The sequence below is a fragment of the Mus pahari genome, chromosome 1 (genome assembly GCF_900095145.1).
Source record: "Mus pahari chromosome 1, PAHARI_EIJ_v1.1, whole genome shotgun sequence".
In the NCBI taxonomy this organism is placed as follows: domain Eukaryota; kingdom Metazoa; phylum Chordata; class Mammalia; order Rodentia; family Muridae; genus Mus; species Mus pahari.
The window spans coordinates 85,451,781-85,472,072 of record NC_034590.1 but is presented as its reverse complement, the minus strand read 5'-3'; the positions used below and the strand labels follow the sequence as shown (position 1 = coordinate 85,472,072).

Sequence of the window (20,292 nt, the reverse complement as noted above, 5' to 3'; positions counted from 1 at the left end):
CATATTGTTCAGTAAAGTGGCTGTGGAATTAACATTTTTCCTGGAAGGACTATATCTGATTTAATGACCAAATCATTTTAAGGCAGCACAACAGAATTTTACAGAAACGAAATCTCTCCCTTCACACCGATCATGCGTGTTTTACTCGAGTATTGAGTCATTAGCATGTTTATAATGGTTCTAATTTAGCACAACATTTTCTGAATTTTATCCTTGAGTCATTTACAAATTGTTCTTATTGAGTAAACAAAGGGAACAGATTGCATTTTATACTTAGCAATTTATCTGAAAGAAGAGGGGAGGGTTAATTGTTTTAAAGTTTTGGTCTGTTTGGGGAAGTGAGCCTGCTTTCTCATTGCTAGGCATACTTGCCTTTCTTCTCTTTTTGGATGGAGGGTATGCTGTGGAGGAGGAAAATGAAGACGAAGGAGTAGGCCAAGGTTGGCCACTCCCACAGGGGAGTGTGGAGCACAAGGGGGCTGGCACGAGATTATCCCAAACAGTTGGTGCATTCCTTAATGATCAAGTGCTTGACAAGTCCAGTCCTTCCTGGCAGAGCATCTGTGTTGATGTTTATACCACTGCCCTGCTGTATGGGAAAGGCATGCTTTCTCTACTGTGCCTAAAAATAGGATAGCATTGTATGAGATAGTTTAAGATAGCAGAAACATTTAAGAGGTTAAAGGTTTGGCTTTCAAATCAGAAAAGCTCAGTGATATAGTGTGCACTGTACTTTCCAAACTGGATTTTCTGTGGAGTTGCTGGCGATCTGCACACTGGGTTAGAGAAGTTATTTCTAGGTTTGTTTGGTTCCGTCTCAAAAACACACTCTGTGGGCTTTTCTGTCAGCTCCCTGCATGAAGAGCTTGCTTGAAAACAGACTCTATTTATACCCCTTGTTCTTATTTGGAAAGTCAGTTGTTTCATTGTGTGTGTGTGTGTGTGTGTGTGTGTGTGTGTGTGTGTGTGTGAAGGACAGTCATCATGGAGCATTGCTTTGTATGTTATAGTGACTTCAAAATAAAACTGGCACATTTTAGTGTCTAATTATTTTTAGTGAGCTTGGAGGGTTTTAATTAAAATTTAAGAGTGCTCTTCAAGCTCTCCAAGCTCCAATTTTATCCCTTGTATTGTGGAGCGCTTGCCACTGTGTGGAAAGATGTACAGTAGCTGATGACTGCATCTGAATGTCCCCAGTGAAAGCGCTTGGGGCCGCCAAGGGGCAAGGAAACGTAGTGTCAGGTTTGACTGGAAACTAAAGTCATTTGACACTTCAGATAAGTATTGGGGTTTGGGAATACAGAGAAAAGTGATTGCATTTGAAATAGGTGATTCTGATGGTAAAACGAAGGAATGCGTGTACAACTGTATCACTAAAGCACACATTTCTTCTAATGTGTACACAGGGACTGAAGCATTTGCTTCTTCCCTAGAATATTTGAAAGCTATTTTCTGTCTCATGTTTGTGATATTCTAGCACTCTGATTTTCAGTGTCGCATGGAAATGAAAGGAGTAACAAATGTTTACTCACAGATAAACTGTTTCAAGTACGTGGAAACAGTCCCATTATTCTGTCTTCTTCCTTGGCTTTAATTATGATTTATTTACTCTCTGACACAGAAGATAAACCTTTATCATAGTACTCCTGAAGCCATATGCGTGTGTGTGTGTGTGAGTGTGTGTGTGTGAGTGTGTGTGTGTGTGAGTGTGTGTGTGTGTGTGTGTGTATATATATATATATATATATATATANAGAGAGAGAGAGAGAGAGAGAGAGAGAGAGAGAGAGTAATTGAAAAACCTTTCCTAAAATATCAGTGCACAGATTAACCCCCTTGCTATTCCATAGTTTGTTATTAGTCAGTACATTAGCACACCATGGTGAGTCACATCTTTTACTCAGCCCAAAGCCTCACTTTCTAAGAAGCAGGACCATAGTTTGCAATCTGTTTTACAGTATATTTAAAAAAAAAAAATAAGCCCTGAATTGTATCTTTCTTTTGTTAGCAACAGTTTAGAATATGTTTCCTGGAAGATAAAAACTTAAATTTGAAAAAAATAAGCAAGCAAACAAACAAAATACCCAAACTCACCCTCCCCCAACCAACCGAGCAACTGCTATATAACCCAGTAGTAGTCTAGAGATGTGGAATCTCTACATCTTTGCTTCAAATGCAGAATAGCTAAAATCAGATTTCCATCATTCATAAATTAATAGGCAAAATAATCTGAGGTCCTGGGTTTCAGTGAGTAAGTGTTGGGTAGGATGGGCTAGCCTCTGGTGAGATGCTACACAATGTCAGAGCACTGTAAGTTATACCTGTTTTTAATGTGTTTACTTATGGGGCTACTGTGTACCATACATAGTATTATTATCCTTTCAGTCTTGAAGAGTCATTGGATTGTGTAGCTGCAGATAGCTCAGTCACAGAAGTTTGAACGGCCGAACTTAGATAATAAAATTTACTGTCACTATCTCCTTGAGTGGAGAGTTGTTTTCAGGTTAATCAAATAAAACATATTTGTTCCATGACAGAGATTTGTTTTCAGATTAATCAGATAAAACTCATTTGATCCATGATAGAGCCCTAAACTATTTGGGGACGTTTGTTTTTGTCCCCATGTAGAATCCCTGTGACTGTTGTATTGAAGACACTTTCTGTGTGGAGTGTAAGGTCTCATTTATGTAGTTTTCCCTCTTTGATCTCTGAAGTTGTGCTAAATCACAACGGGATAAAGTCTGCCCTGACCAGCTGCCTGCTGCTGATGTGCTGGAAGGCTGCTGTAGAATGGAAAGGGAGCCTCACATTTAACCTGCATCCCTACCCAGATACTGATTGCATTAGTACGGTCCGTGGGACTGGGACCTTTGACAATAAACTTTTCATATGTAACTTTGGACCTGTTATATGTTTCCTCATCTCTGATCAGAGAGCCCCCCAGGACAGAGTGGCTGGGTGACAACCAGCTCCTGGCCCTTCACATTCATCTCACTTGCTTTACCTTACAGTACCAACATGGTTCTTGAAGGTCTGGCAGTCGGATGAGCAGCCAAGAGACACTATTAATTTCAAGCCCTAGAATTAAGATCAAAGGATGATGAAGTTGTATGTAGTGACTATTTATTAGTGCCCTCAGATAAATATTATCTGTGGTTGTTATTAAATATCTTCCTGTCTATTAATGTAGACACACAAAGCCTGTTTTATCTTTTCCTTCAGCTTTTTCTACTTAAGCAGGAGCTGGTGTAGTTGGGTCTCTGTGTTAGCAAGGATGGATGTTTTAGTAGAATGTCACATGCTTTGGATCCTATAAATGTATAGCTTTCCTGGGAAGCCTGCTGGGTTTGTGTCTGAGTATCCATCTCTGTTGTTGTAGAGCTGTCTTCGCTCCCATGGAGCTTCAGCGTTCTCTCCTGGGACCTCTGGGGTATTTTGAATCTATTTATAGAAATTATAGACATGCTTTACATCGAGTGTGAACTTGACTTGACTTTGTTACCATCCTTGTTATACTGGGGTTTTGTCTGATGGGTATAGCATCTTAACTCTAACTTAACCAGACTATTGGAATTCCTGCATCTGTGCTAGTGAGCATCAGTTTAGTGCAATGACAAAACCTACAACGATGAGTGAAAATGTAGCAAGCCCTAGTAGAGTGTAAAATTCAAGACTCTTTATTGATCTGTCTCACTGTTATCTAATGTTATAGCCATCTTGGTCTGATTGGAGAAACAGTAAGGTCTGGCATGCATGCCTTTGAAGATTCGCTCTTTGGCTCCGTAAACTCCTTGTAGAAAAAATACAGGTACTGAACAAACCACATGCAGCATTTTTGATGTGATGTGGAGAGAAGGCAGGGAGGGGTGGGGGCTCTCACTTGATAGCCCTTCTCTGAAGACAGGACATGGCCCTGTGTCAGCATCAGTCCTTTCATGGCACTAGATCTGGATTCCATCCATTCCCTGATTGATTGATCTCGTCACAAACAAATGTTAATTGTTTTCAGAAAATACTTTCTAATCATGTGAAGGTCTTCTCATCTCTTAAGCAAGGATCACTGCCTTTTCTAAAGCTTATCTAGCCTCTAAAGCCCTTTAAAGCCATCTTGACCTAACTGTCAATCTGAAAAATTCAAGGCAGATTTGGAAGCTAAAGGGGGAAAATCCTGAAAGAGAAAATACTCAAAAGATAGGTGCTGATATGGGGGAGAAAAAGCATTTGGAACTGGAGGAACCATTTTAAATATAATTTGAAAAGAAAGTTATCAGAATTTTGACACTTGGAATGCTAAAGTTTAATGGGAGTTTTAAAATCTGCATTCCCTGGAAGCATGGCCTATTTGTTAAGAGCTGAGCCTTGGAAAGGTACACACAGACAGTGGTAAGCAGGAGGCTTGCTTGTGAATTCATCTGTCCTGAGAAGAAAACAACACACCCAGAAGAAAAGAGATTGCTAGCAGAGGTGTTCTCATATTTGGACTTCTGTGATATCATGAATCTTTATAAATACATATGTGCTTACTCCCTGTAATCTAGAGCATTATTTTAAAGTGCAGAAGGTGGACAGTATTTAAACAGCTCCTTTCTTTAACGAACATATATATTAGTTTTTGTATAAAAGTTTTAGAAGATTTCGCCATGAGGGTGCAAAGAGCATCTTAATTTTATTTACTTGCCTGATTTTTGGTTTTTCAAAGTAGAATTTCTTTTTTATGTGCTAGTAGTTACAGGTCAGTTGGCTTCTTCTCTCCTAACAATTTATCATTGTTCCTTGCACAGCATATAAATTTTACTTAACCTTTAAAAAAAATGCCTGGACTAAAAGACATATCATCTAAATTTAAAGCCACAGAGAAGAGCCTTTGTTCTGTCTTACTAGTCTGATAAATGATAAACATTGATTAATATTGCTAGAATTAGGCTGCTAAGCATGGATTAGGGAACACTATCATCCTGGGGCAATAGTTTACCTTAGCCACAGGGTTTTATTATAGAGTGATGGCGGAATTAAAACAACAGCAGTGGAAACAGCGTCTGTTTGTTTTCCAAGGAGCCAGTTGCTCAGGCAGCTTGTCCTATGGGTCCATAGCACACATCTTTAATACTTGCTTTTGTATTTTAATAGATTCCTCCTGCATGGAAAAACTACTTTCAAAAGATTGGAAGGAAAAAATGGAAAGACTAAATACGAGTGAACTTCTTGGAGAAATCAAAGGTAAAATATAAAAGTATCCAATGTGTTCAGGTATTGGTTCACATACCTCATGCAGCTGCTGGTCTTTGTGCCAGGATCCTAAATTCTCATTTCTAAATTACTAAAGGGTAAAGAAATCTACTCTTCTTCCCATGGAAGAGTGGATGTGACACATCCCTGAATGTCTTCTCTATAAAGTGTGCTCTATGGACATCTGCTGCCCCCAATGTCAGTGTACAAACTAACTTGTGGGTCTACTTGACAAAGATGATGGAGAGGAATTTTTGTCAAACAATAAACAGTTTAAAATAATGTTTTTTTTTTTCTCTTAGAATCATAGTACTAGCACAGTTTATAGATTGAAGTTGTGTGATTTCTTTTTTTCCCCCTGCAAATTGTCTCTCTATAAAATCCCCCCAAAAGCAGATAGAATACGCCCTGCATCACGTCTTATGGGTAATTTTGGGGACCTATTTACCTTGCTTCCCATCCTGCCTATATCACTTTATGCTTGAGTAGTTTTGGCTAAACACGGAGTTATCCTACATCTCTGTCTCCATGGAGGTGATATGGGCATCTACTTTATATTCTGAGGGGGGGAGGGGGAGAGAGAGAGAGGGAGTTTACACAAGTAAAGATCTTGCAACGGTATCACTTGGCACTGAGAGAATCTGGGGGAGTGTGGGTTATAGTGACGGTTACTGTTAATATGCCTACAGGACTGGGAATTGATTCATAGCAAAGAGAGTTCTGGGATTTAGCATTTCCTGCCCTTGGAATCCCAAAGTGTCTTTGTTTTCTAATTTACTTATTTTTGTGGTTCTGGGAACAGAACTAGACAGGAACCAGACAATGCGCTAGGAAGCCTCATAGATTCACCCCCTGCCTGTAAGTCATCCTTCTAAATATTGAGAAATGAAGGAAGGAGTACAGTGTATGTCAGCATTGCTAACCTGTGAGCAAAATGTCTGCATCTGGACTAGTCCGGCTCTTGTGTGGACACTTTTCTGGAGGAGAAGTTCTTATACTTCTCTGTCTCAAGAGGAAGCTGGAGCCCCCATAAATGCCATCAGTCATTGCTCACAAACTCCAATCCTCTTTTTGAAGGAACACTTCAGGGACTTGATCACATTAGATCTCTGGATTTATCAAACATTTTTGGGTCATATAGCTCAGTTAAGACAACCATTTGGTAGCAGATACTTCATGAAAATGCTATTTTTAATTTATTGTAGGAAGTTGATAGAGCTCTTGTTCCAGTCAACTTAATGCAGAGAACAGTTGCTCTTCCCAAAGAGTAATTAATAACTCATTCCATTAACTAACACAGTGTCAAAATCAAGTGGAAATGGAATATTATTTTCAATTTTACTGCTTCTGCTTTGTACTCATAAAGACCATTTGCTATTTTGGAAAAAACAGAATCTCAACATAACTGGTGGGTAGAAAGAAAAGTCATTATGACATATTCTCCATCCAGCTGCAATAACACGGCTGTGTGACTTCACACGTCATTTTGTGTTTTCTTCTCTTTCCAGAGCCATTGGTTTTATAACAGTGAGGACAGAAATGGCTTATGCAAAGGCAAGCGTTTGCCAACATGAGTGACGGGGGTCTTGCTTTCTCCCACAGCATGGAAGCTAACATTTTATTATCTCCATGCTAACACACTTTGGCTTTTTATACACTTCAGGGTGTCTTTCCTCTCATACCTTTCAATTTTATTTATATTTAATTCTAATTATGAGTTTAAAAATTCAAAAATAAGCAAAAGTTTCAGATGCTCAAAATGTGTAATTCTCAAAAGTGAAACATACAGAATCAAGCTTTTCTATGCTACTTCTCTGGAGGCCTGTAGTTTCTAGTGGTGAGTTATTCTGAATTTATAGACATAAATGATAAGATTGTTTCTGAATTTTCTGTTTAACTTGTTCTACATTTTCCTTTTAATACATTTTAGCATTTTGTCACCACAAACATCACATATAGAAAATATATCAATCATACACTAATTAGACATTAAAAACCTTAGTAAAGTGGTAATTCAAATAATTTGGTTTAACCGATGCTGAGAGAACACACTCTTTTTGTCCTAAGTGACTTGGCCAACTGCATTCCTGTGCTCAGGGCATTTCTCTGAGGGTGTATAGGTGATCTACCCTTTAAGGATTTGTTGTGGATTTTCAGTAGCTACAATCTTAAGCATTGTGTGTCAGTGGCTCCTATTTTCTCCTGATTCCAAAATTCATACATATCTATTTGTAAGAAATAGCATACAATACACAATAAAAATAAAAGTATTCTTTAATTCTGCATAAATCTCGTGGCACAGGCTTTCTGTTTACCTTTCATCTATATCCTGAGTTTTGTATAAAGTTAGTGTCTCCCCACTTCTGAGCTGCTCCTTCTACTTCCTGCAGGTTTTTTTGGATAGTTTTTAAAAATCATTATCAGCAGCATAAGGTGAGGTTGCCTTGTGTCAACCAAGCCATTTTACTCAACACCAAACTGCCCATTTCCCTCTAAAGGACTTGTCCCATGCTTGCCGGCTGTCAGAACTTGAGACCTCTTGGGTATATTTAATAGTGTCATATCCTGGCACATACATGCCTGCCTTTTTTCCCCTTTAAATGTTTGACTCTGTTGAGATTTGTTTGGGTAGATGTCTCCCACTCTTGAGATTGATACTATTCTGCTTTATTTTCTCCCAATTAGTTGGTTCTATGTTGAAACATTTAACCTTTTCTTCTCTCCCTCTTCCTTAACTCCTGAATATATTTAGATGTATAATGTCAACTAAAGTTATAGTGTTTTTTTAAATAACATTATCCATTGTGACTGAATGCTGTGATCATGCTTCACTTGGAATAGTATCTTTTCTTACACTTTATTATACATTTGAAACCATTTATTTAATTTTTACTAGTACCTTAGTAATAAATTCATAATATTTCATATTTATCATAAGTTTTATCAAAGCTATTTTCACACTTTAAAAAGTTTATCTTGGATTGTTTTATATCAGTGTGTTACAATTAAAAATGTTTTAAAATTGCATTTATATAAAACTATTAGATGAACAGACATCTTTATAAAGTCATAGATTTTTATTGGGAACAATTTATTCAATTTTTCTTTGAAGATTAATTAGTTCGTGTGTGTTTGTGTGTGTGTGTGTGTGTGTGTGTGTGTATTGATTGAATGTATGTGCATGCAGTAGCGACCAAGGCCAGGAGAGGTCACTAGATCCCCTGTAACTGGAGTTAAAAACAGTTGTGAACCATCCTGAGGGTGCTGGGAACAGAACTCAGATCCCCTACTGTCATGCTCTTAAGCACTGAGCTATCTCCATTTCCTTAACCAATTCTTGTATGTCCCTCAGGAACATTTTGGTTTTAATTCTGCACGTTTCCTTATCCTTCAATATTATTTTTCTTCTGTTACTGTATTTAGAGATTATACTAAGTTTTGTAAATAATTTTTACTGATTCGCTGTATAATTAACCTTTTAAAATTTTTATGTATCAAATTTTTGGCATTTTTTTGTTGCTTATTTGTTTTTCTATTAATTTATTTTTTACACTCCATATTTTATCCCCCTCCCCCAATTAACACTCCGACTGTTCAGCATCCCATACCTCCTCCCCACCACCCCCCCATCTCCACGTGGATTTTTATTGAGATTCCTGGGTCTAACCATGCTGCAGCTGAACAGCCTTTGTTTCATACACCACAACGTATCACCTAGATTGCTAAGAGCAGTATAAAGCAATAGAGACAGGAGCAGAATTGTTGGCATCATTTTTAATTTATAGTGTTGGTTTTAGTATTTTACACTTTGTACTGATATAAGCAACTTTTTAAAATACCATCTCATGCACCCCAGACTGGCTTGGCTGTTATAACCAAGAATGACTCTGAATCCTTGCTTCCTCTGGCACATACCACCATGCCTATGCCAGTTATTTTATCATTAAAATACAGTTTGTCATTGAAAATATAGTTCTTTATCATTAAAAATATAGTTTTAGCTCTAGCACCTTAGACGGCTCTAAGGAACTGTGTTGTGTTTGTGGTGCACCTTGCTGGTTTGGGTGATCTGAATTCGCTATGAAATAAACCCAGGTTAATTGTGGGATAGTCGTCTTTGAATGTCCTACAGGGTGGACAAATTGGATTGATTTGTATTTATTTGTAATTTATTTTCAATTCTTTTTGATTAGATATTTTCTTTATTTACATTTCAAATGTTATCCCTTTTCCTAGTTTCCCATTCGAAAACCTCCTATCCCCTCCCCCCTCCCCCTGCTCACCAACCCACCCACTCCTGATTCCTGGCCCTGGCATTCCCCTATACTGGGGCATAGAACCTTCACAGGACCAAGGGTTTCTCCTCCCATTATTGACCGACTAGGCCATCCTCTGCTGCATATACATCTAGAGCCATGATTCCCACCATATGTACTCTTTGGTTGGTGGTTTAGTCCCAGGGAGCTCTGGGGGGTACTGGTTAGTTCATATTGTTGTTTCTCCTATAGGGCTGCAAACCCCTTCAGCTCCTTGGATACTTTCTCTCGCTCCTTCATTGGGGACCCTGTGCTCCACCTGATGGATGGCTGTGAGCATCCACTTCTGTATTTGTCAGGCATTGGCAGAGCCTTTCAGGAGACAGCTTTATCAGGCTCCTGTCAGCAAGCTCTTGTTGGCATCCACAATAGTCTCTATCTCTATCTCTATCTCTATCTCTATCTCTATCTCTATCTCTATCATCTGTATGTATGTATGTATATATGTATGTATGTATGTATGTATCTATCTATCTATCTATCTATCTATCTATCTATCTATTATAACTTCTAGAATTCAAAGTAGAACTGGCCTTTCCTTTCTAGATTATGTAATAAAAGTAGAAAATATTTATGTATGCATATAATATATATATATATATATATATATATATATATATATAATTTCTTGAAATTCTGAGCAATATATTCTGAAAACACAAGAGCATAAAATCATTTTTTACTTTTTAAGGTAGGTCATTGTTTTCATAAAATGCTTTTTTTGAAATCATATAGTCTGTGAGATTGTTCCGATGTTATTGTTGATTTAGCCTGTAGTACTCAGCATTTCAAGCGTCTGTGTATTTTCTGTTATAATCTAAATCTTACTTTTGCAAATTTGTTTTTCCCTCCTGTCTTTCACTTATCTTGGCAACAGCTTTTCTACTATTTAGCCATTTACCCTAAAGATGCAATTTTAGGAGTTATGTGTTGATGCTGCCCATTTTTAGCATGCCAATCAAATAATCATCTTGCCTTTGTTGGTACTGTTTCTTTAGTCTTGATTTGCTTCCTACTTTTTGTTTGTTTGTTTTTAATGTACTCTAACTTTCCACATTAAATGCTCCATTTAAAACTTTTAAACTTAATATTAAAGGCACTTGGTTATTAGTATGTTTCTAGATATAGCATTATGTAACTCTGTGTTGTTTTAGAATTTTTGTCATTTTATGATGATTTAATAATTACATCATTCACTAACTAATTTATGTTGATATATTTTCCATAAGTTTATATTTCATTTTAAAGTCATGTAGTGTAACAAAGTTACTATAAGGAGGAAATAGCCATCATCAATCTTAGTGGAATATTCTAGAAATATATAGTGGAAAAAAAGTGGGGCCATAGAATGTTTAAGAGAAGACTGAAAGATGAGTCTTCAATCCAGAGACCTTAATGTTCCTATACAATTAGAATACAATGATTTTTAAAGCTCTCACTTTAAAAACTTTGCTTCATGTAATACTGTTCAAATGAAGCACAGTGAAGCTGCTAAAACCCATGGATAGCAGCCAAACTACTGGAAAAGTTTGTGCGACAATGGGTCAAAGTTGTCAATGAGTCTGTGTCTTGTCTAGTATTTTTATTGCTTGTTTAAAGGTATATTTTATTATTTTAAAAGCATTTATTGATTGATTGATTGTTCATTGTTGTTCTCCCTCCATGTATACCTATATGAAGGTGTCAGATTCCCTGGAAATAGAAATACAGGCTATCGTGAACTGTCATCCCGGGGGCTGGGAATTGAATTTGGTTCTTTTAGAAGAGCAGCCAGTGCTCTTTACTGCTGACCCATCTTTCTAGGACTTATTTCATTATTTTACATAATATGTATGCATGTGCCTGAGTGTGGATATGAGCATAGAAACACAGTTGCCCAAGAAAGCTTATGGTGTCAGATTCCCTTGAGTTGGAGTTACAGTTGGTTGGGAGTAGGTAGATGTAGGTACTGGGAAACAAACAGCACATCTGGAAGAGCAGCAAGTGTTCTTAAAACCACTGAGCCATCTCTCCAGCCACTGTTTTTATTGTTTATATTTAAGGCACATAGCAATATATTTATATTACACTACATTCTGAATGGCTGGTTGCAGCCAAAATAGGAACATCACCTCAAAGAGTTCTGTTTTTCTCAGTGTGGTACCTAAAGTATCTCTTAGCATCCTTTAACTACACCAAGGGAAAACCCTACAGTACCATGTACAGCCATATTTCTTCAGGTCTCCTTTTCCTGCGGTCAAATTACTTGAGGTTAGCATGTGGTAACGGTGACTTGCAGGAGATTAAGAGCAGCAATCTCATGGTGAAGAGCCCAAACATTTGTTATGAAGAGTAGTTAGAGACAAGCAGGAGGGATTGACCTGGCACTGTCTGTTTTGTGCTGTTTTAGGGAGCTGAGATAACAGGGAACTTGTTCTTAAAAACACAAAACATCACCTCATGAAGTCATAGTATCTAATAGAGTTGAATTGTGTATATTAGCAGAGGGTACCTGAAATATAGCACATCAAAGGGAACATGGTAAGAATGTGAGATTCTTTACTGTCCACAAAATAGAATATAAAAATACCTAAAACTGTGAGCACTGACTGGCTCATGAGACTGAGGCAGAAGGATTTCCATGAGATCTAGCCTGGACCGTATGGTGAGTTTCAGACTAGTTATCCTATCTCATAAATAAATAAAGGAATCAATCAATCAATAAATAAATAAATAAATAAATAAGTCGAAGTCAGGTGTGATAGTTCATGCCTTTAATCTCAGCACTTAGAAGGAAGGCAAAGACAGGGAGATCTCTGTTAGAGGCCAGCCTGGTCTCTACAGTGAATTCCAGGAGAGCCAGGACAGCAAAAACAACAACAAACAAACAAACAAACAAAAAACCAACAAGCAAAATAAAACAAGACAAGACAAGACAAAATCGTCTAGGTGTGGTGGCTCTCTTTAGATCCTAGGCAGAGGCAAATGAGTCTCTATGAACTTGCAACTAGCCTGGGGTACAAGTTTCCAGGCCTGCCAGGGCTTCATTGTGAGCCTCTGTCTTAAAACATCACATGAACCAAACAAACAGAAAATAAAAACGAATCTAAAATATTTTATGATATTAAACGAATAAGAAATTATACCTATTCTTACAAATGAGTAAGACAAAACAGAAAATTAGCTGTTGAAAGTGTTGCACAAAGCTGCAGAGGTCTCAGACATCTCTGCTTGATACAGTGGAGTGGTTTTAAGTTCTCCGAAGCCTTAACCCTGTTAGAGAAGCTGGACTTGGCTCCTGGCCTCCCCTGCAGCACACACAGTAGTTTTACATTTCTACTTTTGATCATGAGGCAGGACACAGGCCACACTATACAGTACTTGTTGCCATCTGTACTTAAATGTCTGAGAGAGGCGTAGAGACAAGTGACAAGGAGACAGAGTACAAGACTGACACATGGTGGGGTTCAAGTTCTGCTGAGTGTGTGTGGATTCTGGGATAGCTGTGGTTTGACTCATTTCTGAATACAGTCGTGTCCCTGAGCCATGCCTGCAACATGAGGATCTGTGTCTTATTGCTACGCAGAGGCTCGGCATCTTCACTTTATAGGAAAGGTTTTGAGCCTCCTTCACACATCTTTCCCTGGATGTGGTGGCTGGCATCTCCTGCTTGGTGTGAAGGCGCCTCCTTGGGCACTGTGCCAGGTAAACAGTGCTGTTGGTTGTCTAAGTTAGTACAAACTGTGCTTGTGTTTGTCAAACACCCAGATAACAAGAGACATGCAAAGACAGTGTGTGGTGAAGGAGAAGAGGAAGTGAATGACTCCTTTCTAGTGTCATTAAGGCTTATGTGTTTTGCTATCTACATTTAGGTATAGGATAGATGCCCTTGAGGTGTAGCCTCCTTACAGCTTAGAAAAACAAAGGTTGCTTGTTTGTTTTTTTCATGATGGAAAAATGACTGAGACTACATTTTCCAGGGGGAATTTCTGCAAACAGTTCCAGTGTTTTTCAGAGCTATTACTGAAGTAATATCATGCACAGTGTCTGAGGATCTGGTTTGGCCTTCATCAACATTGGTTCTTATCATGTGCACTGAGGTGCAGAGGTGCTGCACTTTTTCTTCCCTATGGTTCTTTCTAGAAGATTTAAAGGCAGGAACTATATGTGCTTATGGCAAATACAAAAGTGACAACATCAACTTAAGCTGGGTATGGAGGTCAGGCCTGTAGTCCTAGAACTCCGGAGGCTGAGGCAGGAGGATTTTAGGTTTGAGGCCAGCTTGGATTCCATCGTGAGTTCAAGGTGAGCCTGGACTACATGGTGAGACTCTGTCCGGTCTCTAAAACCAATGAGAGAGCACACAAGAAAACACAGCAGGAGCCAAGAAGGACCTTCGCTCTAACACTTTTGTGAAATGTTTCTGAGTGCCTGGTTTCATCTCAGCTTTGATTGCCAGCAGGAAGCCTCAGAGGAAAGGACAGGCATGTAGAGAGTCATGGTTAATTTCAGGGCATGATGGGTCCTAAAGATCAAATAGGGCAGGATGTTCTAGAAGTAGCTTAGGCAGGGTTGTTATCTCCAGATCAGAATGGATCTTCCAGTTCCTGCAGAATCAGTGTTCTGTACCAATTGCTGACTTCCATGCCCAGGGACTCCTACTTGGTTTAGTCTCAAAAGGTCCTAACCCACAGTGCAGGTGCTTGCTCCCCACCTGGCGTCCCTCTCCCCTGAATGCTCTGTTCTAGAAGGCATGGTGCCCACTGTTTTCTGCTTTAAGCAATTACAGTACTTAACTGTCTGAGCAGGAACTATGATTATATACCTTGAATATTTGTTTATAAATGAGATTTTCTTGAATTTCTACTCATAAATTTGTGGTAATTTCTTCTTCCTTTGGAGAGACTTCAAAAAATCCAGAAACAGATCTTGGAGATAAGGCTAGTGGATTAAGAGCACTTTGTGCTCTTGCAGAGAACTCAGGTTCAATTTCCAGCATACAGATGTTGGCTTACAACTGCCTGTAACTCCAGTTCCAGGACACCTAATGTCCTTTTCAGGCCTCTGCAGACACCAGGCATGGATATGGTATATATGTGTATATATATGTATTCATTTTTTTACTATTTATTTATCTATTTATTTATTTTTACGTGTATACCATACACGTAAAAATAAATAAATTCTAAAAGTCCCAAACAGAACAGAAATGTCTATGGGTGAATCTTTTCCTACTTTATCAATAAAATCAACCAAGTTCATTCATTTGGTGACTTTTAAAAATGTGTTCAAATAACAGTGTGCCAGTGTTTCTTTAGATTTAATGTATTTTAAACTTCTAAGTTGAATATTTTTTAATGCTCTGAGTTGTGAATTCAGGGACATTGTCTTCTTACCTCCTTCTTTTATGAAATGATGCAGTTGATTGACAGCCAGTGCCTTTTGTACATGTTCCTATAGAGCAGAACTTCAGAATCACATTGAGAATCACAGACACTCAAAAAAACTAGAGCTGGAGGGTTTTTTTCCTGTTACACAATCCAACTTGTTTTTCTCCAGATAAGTCCAGAAAGCTTCTGCTCTAAACCACATGGTAAATTACTAAGGTAGAAACTTAATATTTGGTTCCAAATAACATGTTTAGCCAATTTCATATAGTCTTTTGGATGTCTTGTAATCAATAGCGAGTAATTACGGGAGAACTCCTGGATTCCTTTAGCCAGCAGCAAATGCATGAAGCAGCCCCTCTGAACACATCCAGGCATTTGGACCCAGCAGCACCCACAGTTTCTAATTACACCGCTTTGCATGAGTGTAGACATCTCAGAGCTCTCCTTTGTCCTCTCTGCTATAAACAGCTTTTGCTTCTTTTGAAGTCTGTGTGATATACATGCAAGCAATTAAACGCCCCCCCCCCAGAGGTTGGAGACACAAGGTCTTCTTAATTAAAATTATAACAAAAGCTACCAGCAAAAATTCCTACTATATGATTAAGGTCTAAAGTATTATGATACATTAGACTCATTGTTAACTGTCAGGATTAAAAGAAATCGATATGTTGGGGTAAGATCAGCTGAATCTAATTAGCAAAATCAATGTTTATATAAAAGAAAATACTAAAGTTTAATAACAGGTTCTGCTTATAAATATAACACTGGCTAAAATTGTTCTTTGTTGTTACTGCATTGACCACATAATCATATTTTAAATACACTGAATAAGAATCGGAAACTTCTTTCTTGTAGCTAATTATTATAATTAAAACATAAAACTTCAAAATCATAACTGATTTCAAAAGTTTTAATTATGAAAGATTCTTAAATATAAAAATAGTCTCCAATTATAAAATATTCCCAGTGATTCCATTTTTAAAAGGCTAATTTTAGCAAGAGCTATGTACCAGAGTCAGAAAGGAGACAAACTTGGGTAGAAGTAAAAGGAACTGAAGTATTCTTATGCAATTATGATTACATTAATATGCATTAGTCCATCAGTGATATAGCAAAATTATAAGGGATACATTTTGATATAACATGAAAACAACACATCTTACCTTTTCCTTCCTGATTGCTGTAATGGAAATAAACATCCCAACCAGTATGGAGAAGAAAAACTTTACTAATTGCAGCCTAGATTTTCAGTCAAATGGAGGTCATTAGCAATTTCCTGGAAGCCCCTCAGATTGCTTACCAGGAAATGGTGGCTAGCGGGACCTCTGTCGTTCTCCTGGTGGGATTAGTGAAAACTGGAGTTTTTAATGATGTGTGTCAGATGTAGGCTGATGGGGGTGGGGTGGGGTGGGGTCAAGTTCTCTACCACAGTAGGTAATATTCTTTGAACAGAAACATTTTTAAAAATTTCATATTAATATACAAACCTATAAATGAACATAGCCATTAACATGCATAAATCTACCCATACTTTAATACATGCCTGTAGTTAGTAAGGCTCAGTGATGGGGATGTTGTAAAAAGAGGGATCTGTATGTGGTGTGGTGCTTACTGAAAGAAGCTGCTCTTGGAGGCTGGCATGGTGATTTTTACAACACTGTTGGATGGCAAATTCAGCCTTATTTTCCCATCTCCATAAAAGAGAAAACTCGAGTGTGAAACACCTTCCAAGACACCAACCCAAGTCTGACTCAGCCTGGGTCTTGAGTCCACAGAGGTGCCGTCAGCCACTGAGAGACTTGCAGCTTAGTTTCTCATGGTAAGAATGAGTGGCTGGCTTCAAGTGGGCTAGAATGGCTAAAACATTTAATAGTGACAGAAGCAGAGGTAAGAGTACATATTCATTCATTCATTCAGTAAATTATACAGAAAGGAAGTTTCTGGTTGGTTTCCATGGCGACAGGAAGAAGACCTCTTGAATCACCAGTGATCTTATAGAAAATGAGCCAGCATGTGTAAGCCTGAGAGGGAGACCTCACAGGCTAAGAAACTGACAATACCATACACATCTGTTATGTTTACAATGCAGAGTATGTTGTTAATGTTTGTGCAACCCAAAATCAAGTTATTGCTAATTAAAGTTAATTAATTTCAAATAAGTTAGACCTGGCAATATTAACCCAGCTTCATTTCCATCTTGTTACAATTACAGGTTAGTTATTAAGGACCTCCCAAGCCTTTTGTAGGATTATTAAACAGTTGTGTTTAAGCAAGGTCAAAATGTCTTATTAAAAAACTTAAGTGATTTCCCATGTAATTTTTGTTCTTTTTGTTAAAATGGGATGTTCACATTTAATATTGCTGACACATAGTTGATATAAGGTACTTCGTGTGTTTTTTTTTTTGTTGTTGTTGTTGTTGTTCTTGTTTGTTGGGACAAAATATTACTCGGTAGCTCAGGCTAGCCTAGAACTCATGGCAACTGCCCTGCCTTAGACTCCTGAGTGCTGAGATTATTGTTGTAAGCCACTTCTCCTGACTTGGCTTAATTTGTCTTGAAAATAACTGTGGTAGATAAAATTTACTATGTATACATTTACCTTAGCACCCATACAGAGATTTTAGTAAATGCAAACTAGAGAAAAACATTTTAAAATATACTAACATTCATTTTCTGTGTCTCACCTCAGAACCTTTCATTTGAATAAATTATAAGATTTAGAATATACATTGGTGGAGATATTTATCCATAAGTAATTCTTGGAAGAGAGATTTGTAGGGTGCTCCCAGTCTTGTGTCTGTTGGATCCCACCAATGCTCTGTGCTTAGCACAGAGGTGCAGTTTACCACAGAGGTGTTCCCTTCCTTTAGAGTCGGCTCTTGAACACACTCTCAGGGTCATAGTTACATCCCAGAAAGAACCTCCCACAGTCCTAGAATTTAGATCGTTTTTCTGGATTGAAAAAGCAAAGCAAAAACAAACTAGGCATGGAATTTTTATCCAAATGCTGTTTTTATGGAAAAAGCCTATGAAGTGAACATAACTTATATGTTATTCTGTATATTTTAAATTTGTTACCAGTGTTGGTAATTACCACTGAGTGCATAGTTAATGCATTGGGGAAATTTGATGCAATTATTTGTTTGTGATTCCCCTTCAATTCAAATGTCTACATTAAACTATTGAAAAATAAAGCTCTGGAGAATTTAGGTCACTTTTAAAAATCCACTGACTTTCTGAACTCTGGTGGAAAACATCTGTTGCATTAACCAAGATGAAATTAGCATAGAGACTACACTGTAAAGAATACAGTTTCCAAGTTTAGTAACATAAAATAAAACCCTTTTTTGAATACCACCTTCAAGAGGGTAGACCGTCAGCCACACCACCTGCCTGCCGGGTCAGTGGGAGACACTAGGACTGAGTGCACATTTTAGCTACTTTAACTTTAGAGAAATTATTTTCCCTCGAGCCTCTTTTCAGCACTTTGGCATTGATTACACCCAGAAATGGACTAAATAGTCCAGCACAAGTTGCTAGCTCTTAGGAAATCCGTTCAAAATGACTGAAACTGCAGAGAAAAGGCCCGTGTCTGACTCTCTTCGCGATTTCCAGACTTTTAAAGCGCAGAGAATTTGGGTACTGAAAAAGACCTCTACTGCTGAAAGGGTCTGAGAATAAGAAAGGGGCCAGAGGAACAGAGTTCCCGCTGACCCACACTTTATTTCTCCTTTGATCATAAGCTGGAAGGAAAGGACTTGTTTCACAGAAATAGCTCAACATCATTTAGATGGTATGGCCAGGAGAGGAAGTGAGGCAGATAGATGAAGGCAGGGTTTGATGCGGAGGTGGGATTCCACAGGTATTGGCTCAGTAGCTCAGCCAGTGTTTTCTCGCAGCTATTTGTTCTGTGTGCCTTTATGGTATTCTTAAATATCTCTCCATAGAAGAGATTGGATCTAAATGAGATCCATCCATGCCTTTAAAAATGGGTTTCTTGACGTAATAACAAGAGATTTGTGTTCTTGCAGTTAAAGCAAAGAGTTTCATTCCTGTTCACATTTGTTTAACCAGATTCTTGTCACAACAGGTGCACAATTATTTTTATGAGTAAAATATTATCAGCCTTCAAAATTAGCCAGGGCAAAATGCAAGTTGTCTGATTAAATAATCAAAGGTGATACTTAAAATACATTTGATTTCCACAGGAATTTTAAAATGGTAAGCCCCATCTCTTACTCTGAAGTTCAGAGGGAATTACAATTGTTGTTAGTATGTAAGTAGTACGTGTAACTAGTCTGATGTGCTTTGTGAAAGGCATCGGTGTTATGGGGCAAACTGTTATCAGATAATCTTTTCATCTGTCAGTAAAGTGGTGCATATCACAGCAGGTGACTCTTTTTCTCTTGAACATTATTCAGCATCTGATCAGAAGGCCCACCAATCTAGAAAACTAAAATCCAGTGTTTGTTCACTTAAATTCAATTTGTGAGATATAAAATTAAACATATATTTCAGCTTTTAAACTAAATAGATTATAGACATCTCAAAGTTACTGATTATCTTGGTCAACAGTCATGATGCCTAAGTGGCAGAATACAAGAAAAAAAAACAAAAACAAAAACAAAAAACAACCCTACCCCTCCCCTTCTGAACGGAACAAGAAGCAGATCTCGGTGGCAACTTCACTGTGGTTTTAAAAGCATTACAGCAGCACAGCTGTTAGAAACCAATTACAGGCAGGTAACTGTTTGTTTTCATATCTAAATCTGTTTGTCAATCAGGAGAATGCAATGAATCAGGAGAAGGGATCTCAAATACAAACCACAGAGTAAGGCGGAGCTTCTGGAGGAAGTCCAAGCCACAAGAATTAGGGCAGGAGTGGGAAGGAACCAAATCCACACGTGCATGCACATGGCTCCCGGCTTTGACTATATTTTCCAAATCCAGTCAGAAGCTGAGATGATTGGAGAGAATTCTCCATTTTCTGTTGGGAGTAGACTCATTTTAAGGTTTGTTAGAAGCAGTGTGGTTACCGAAGGAGAGAGATTATAAAAGAAGCCTGCAGGTTGTTATTAACTGAGACCATTTTCAGTCCTGGCTCATCAAGTCTTAAAGAGAGATGATGACTTACATGTTAGTTTGGGGGTGCATCAAGGCATACCTTTGGCTATCTTGTGGACAAATAGGTTTTTACTACTTTGACTTTAGTTCATAGCAACTTTCAGTTTCTGTGCTTGTTTCTGAAGTATCTTGTTTTATCTGGACACAGTCAGCGAGGCCACCTCTACTGTTCTGATCCTCGGCCCTGGCTCACAAAGAGTGCTTTACACATGTCTGTAGGGCTGAACACAGGCAACCTACCGAGAGCCAAAGTTTA

The 20,292-nt window shown here is 38.1% G+C and overlaps 1 protein-coding gene across 13 annotated transcripts in view; it reads left to right on the top strand.

Moving 5' to 3' along the window:
• Sox6 (SRY-box transcription factor 6) overlaps positions 1 to 20,292 on the top strand; it is a 550,047-nt gene that overhangs the window by 315,158 nt on the left and 214,597 nt on the right. For 12 of the 13 annotated variants that reach the window (XM_029537970.1, XM_029537945.1, XM_029537995.1 and 9 more), the window contains one exon: positions 5,128 to 5,217. The exons of the other annotated variant lie outside the window; for it this stretch is intronic. In XM_029537970.1, coding sequence (XP_029393830.1) covers positions 5,128 to 5,217 — 90 coding nt within the window. The remainder of the gene's footprint in view (positions 1 to 5,127; positions 5,218 to 20,292) is intronic. 13 annotated transcript variants of the gene reach the window in all.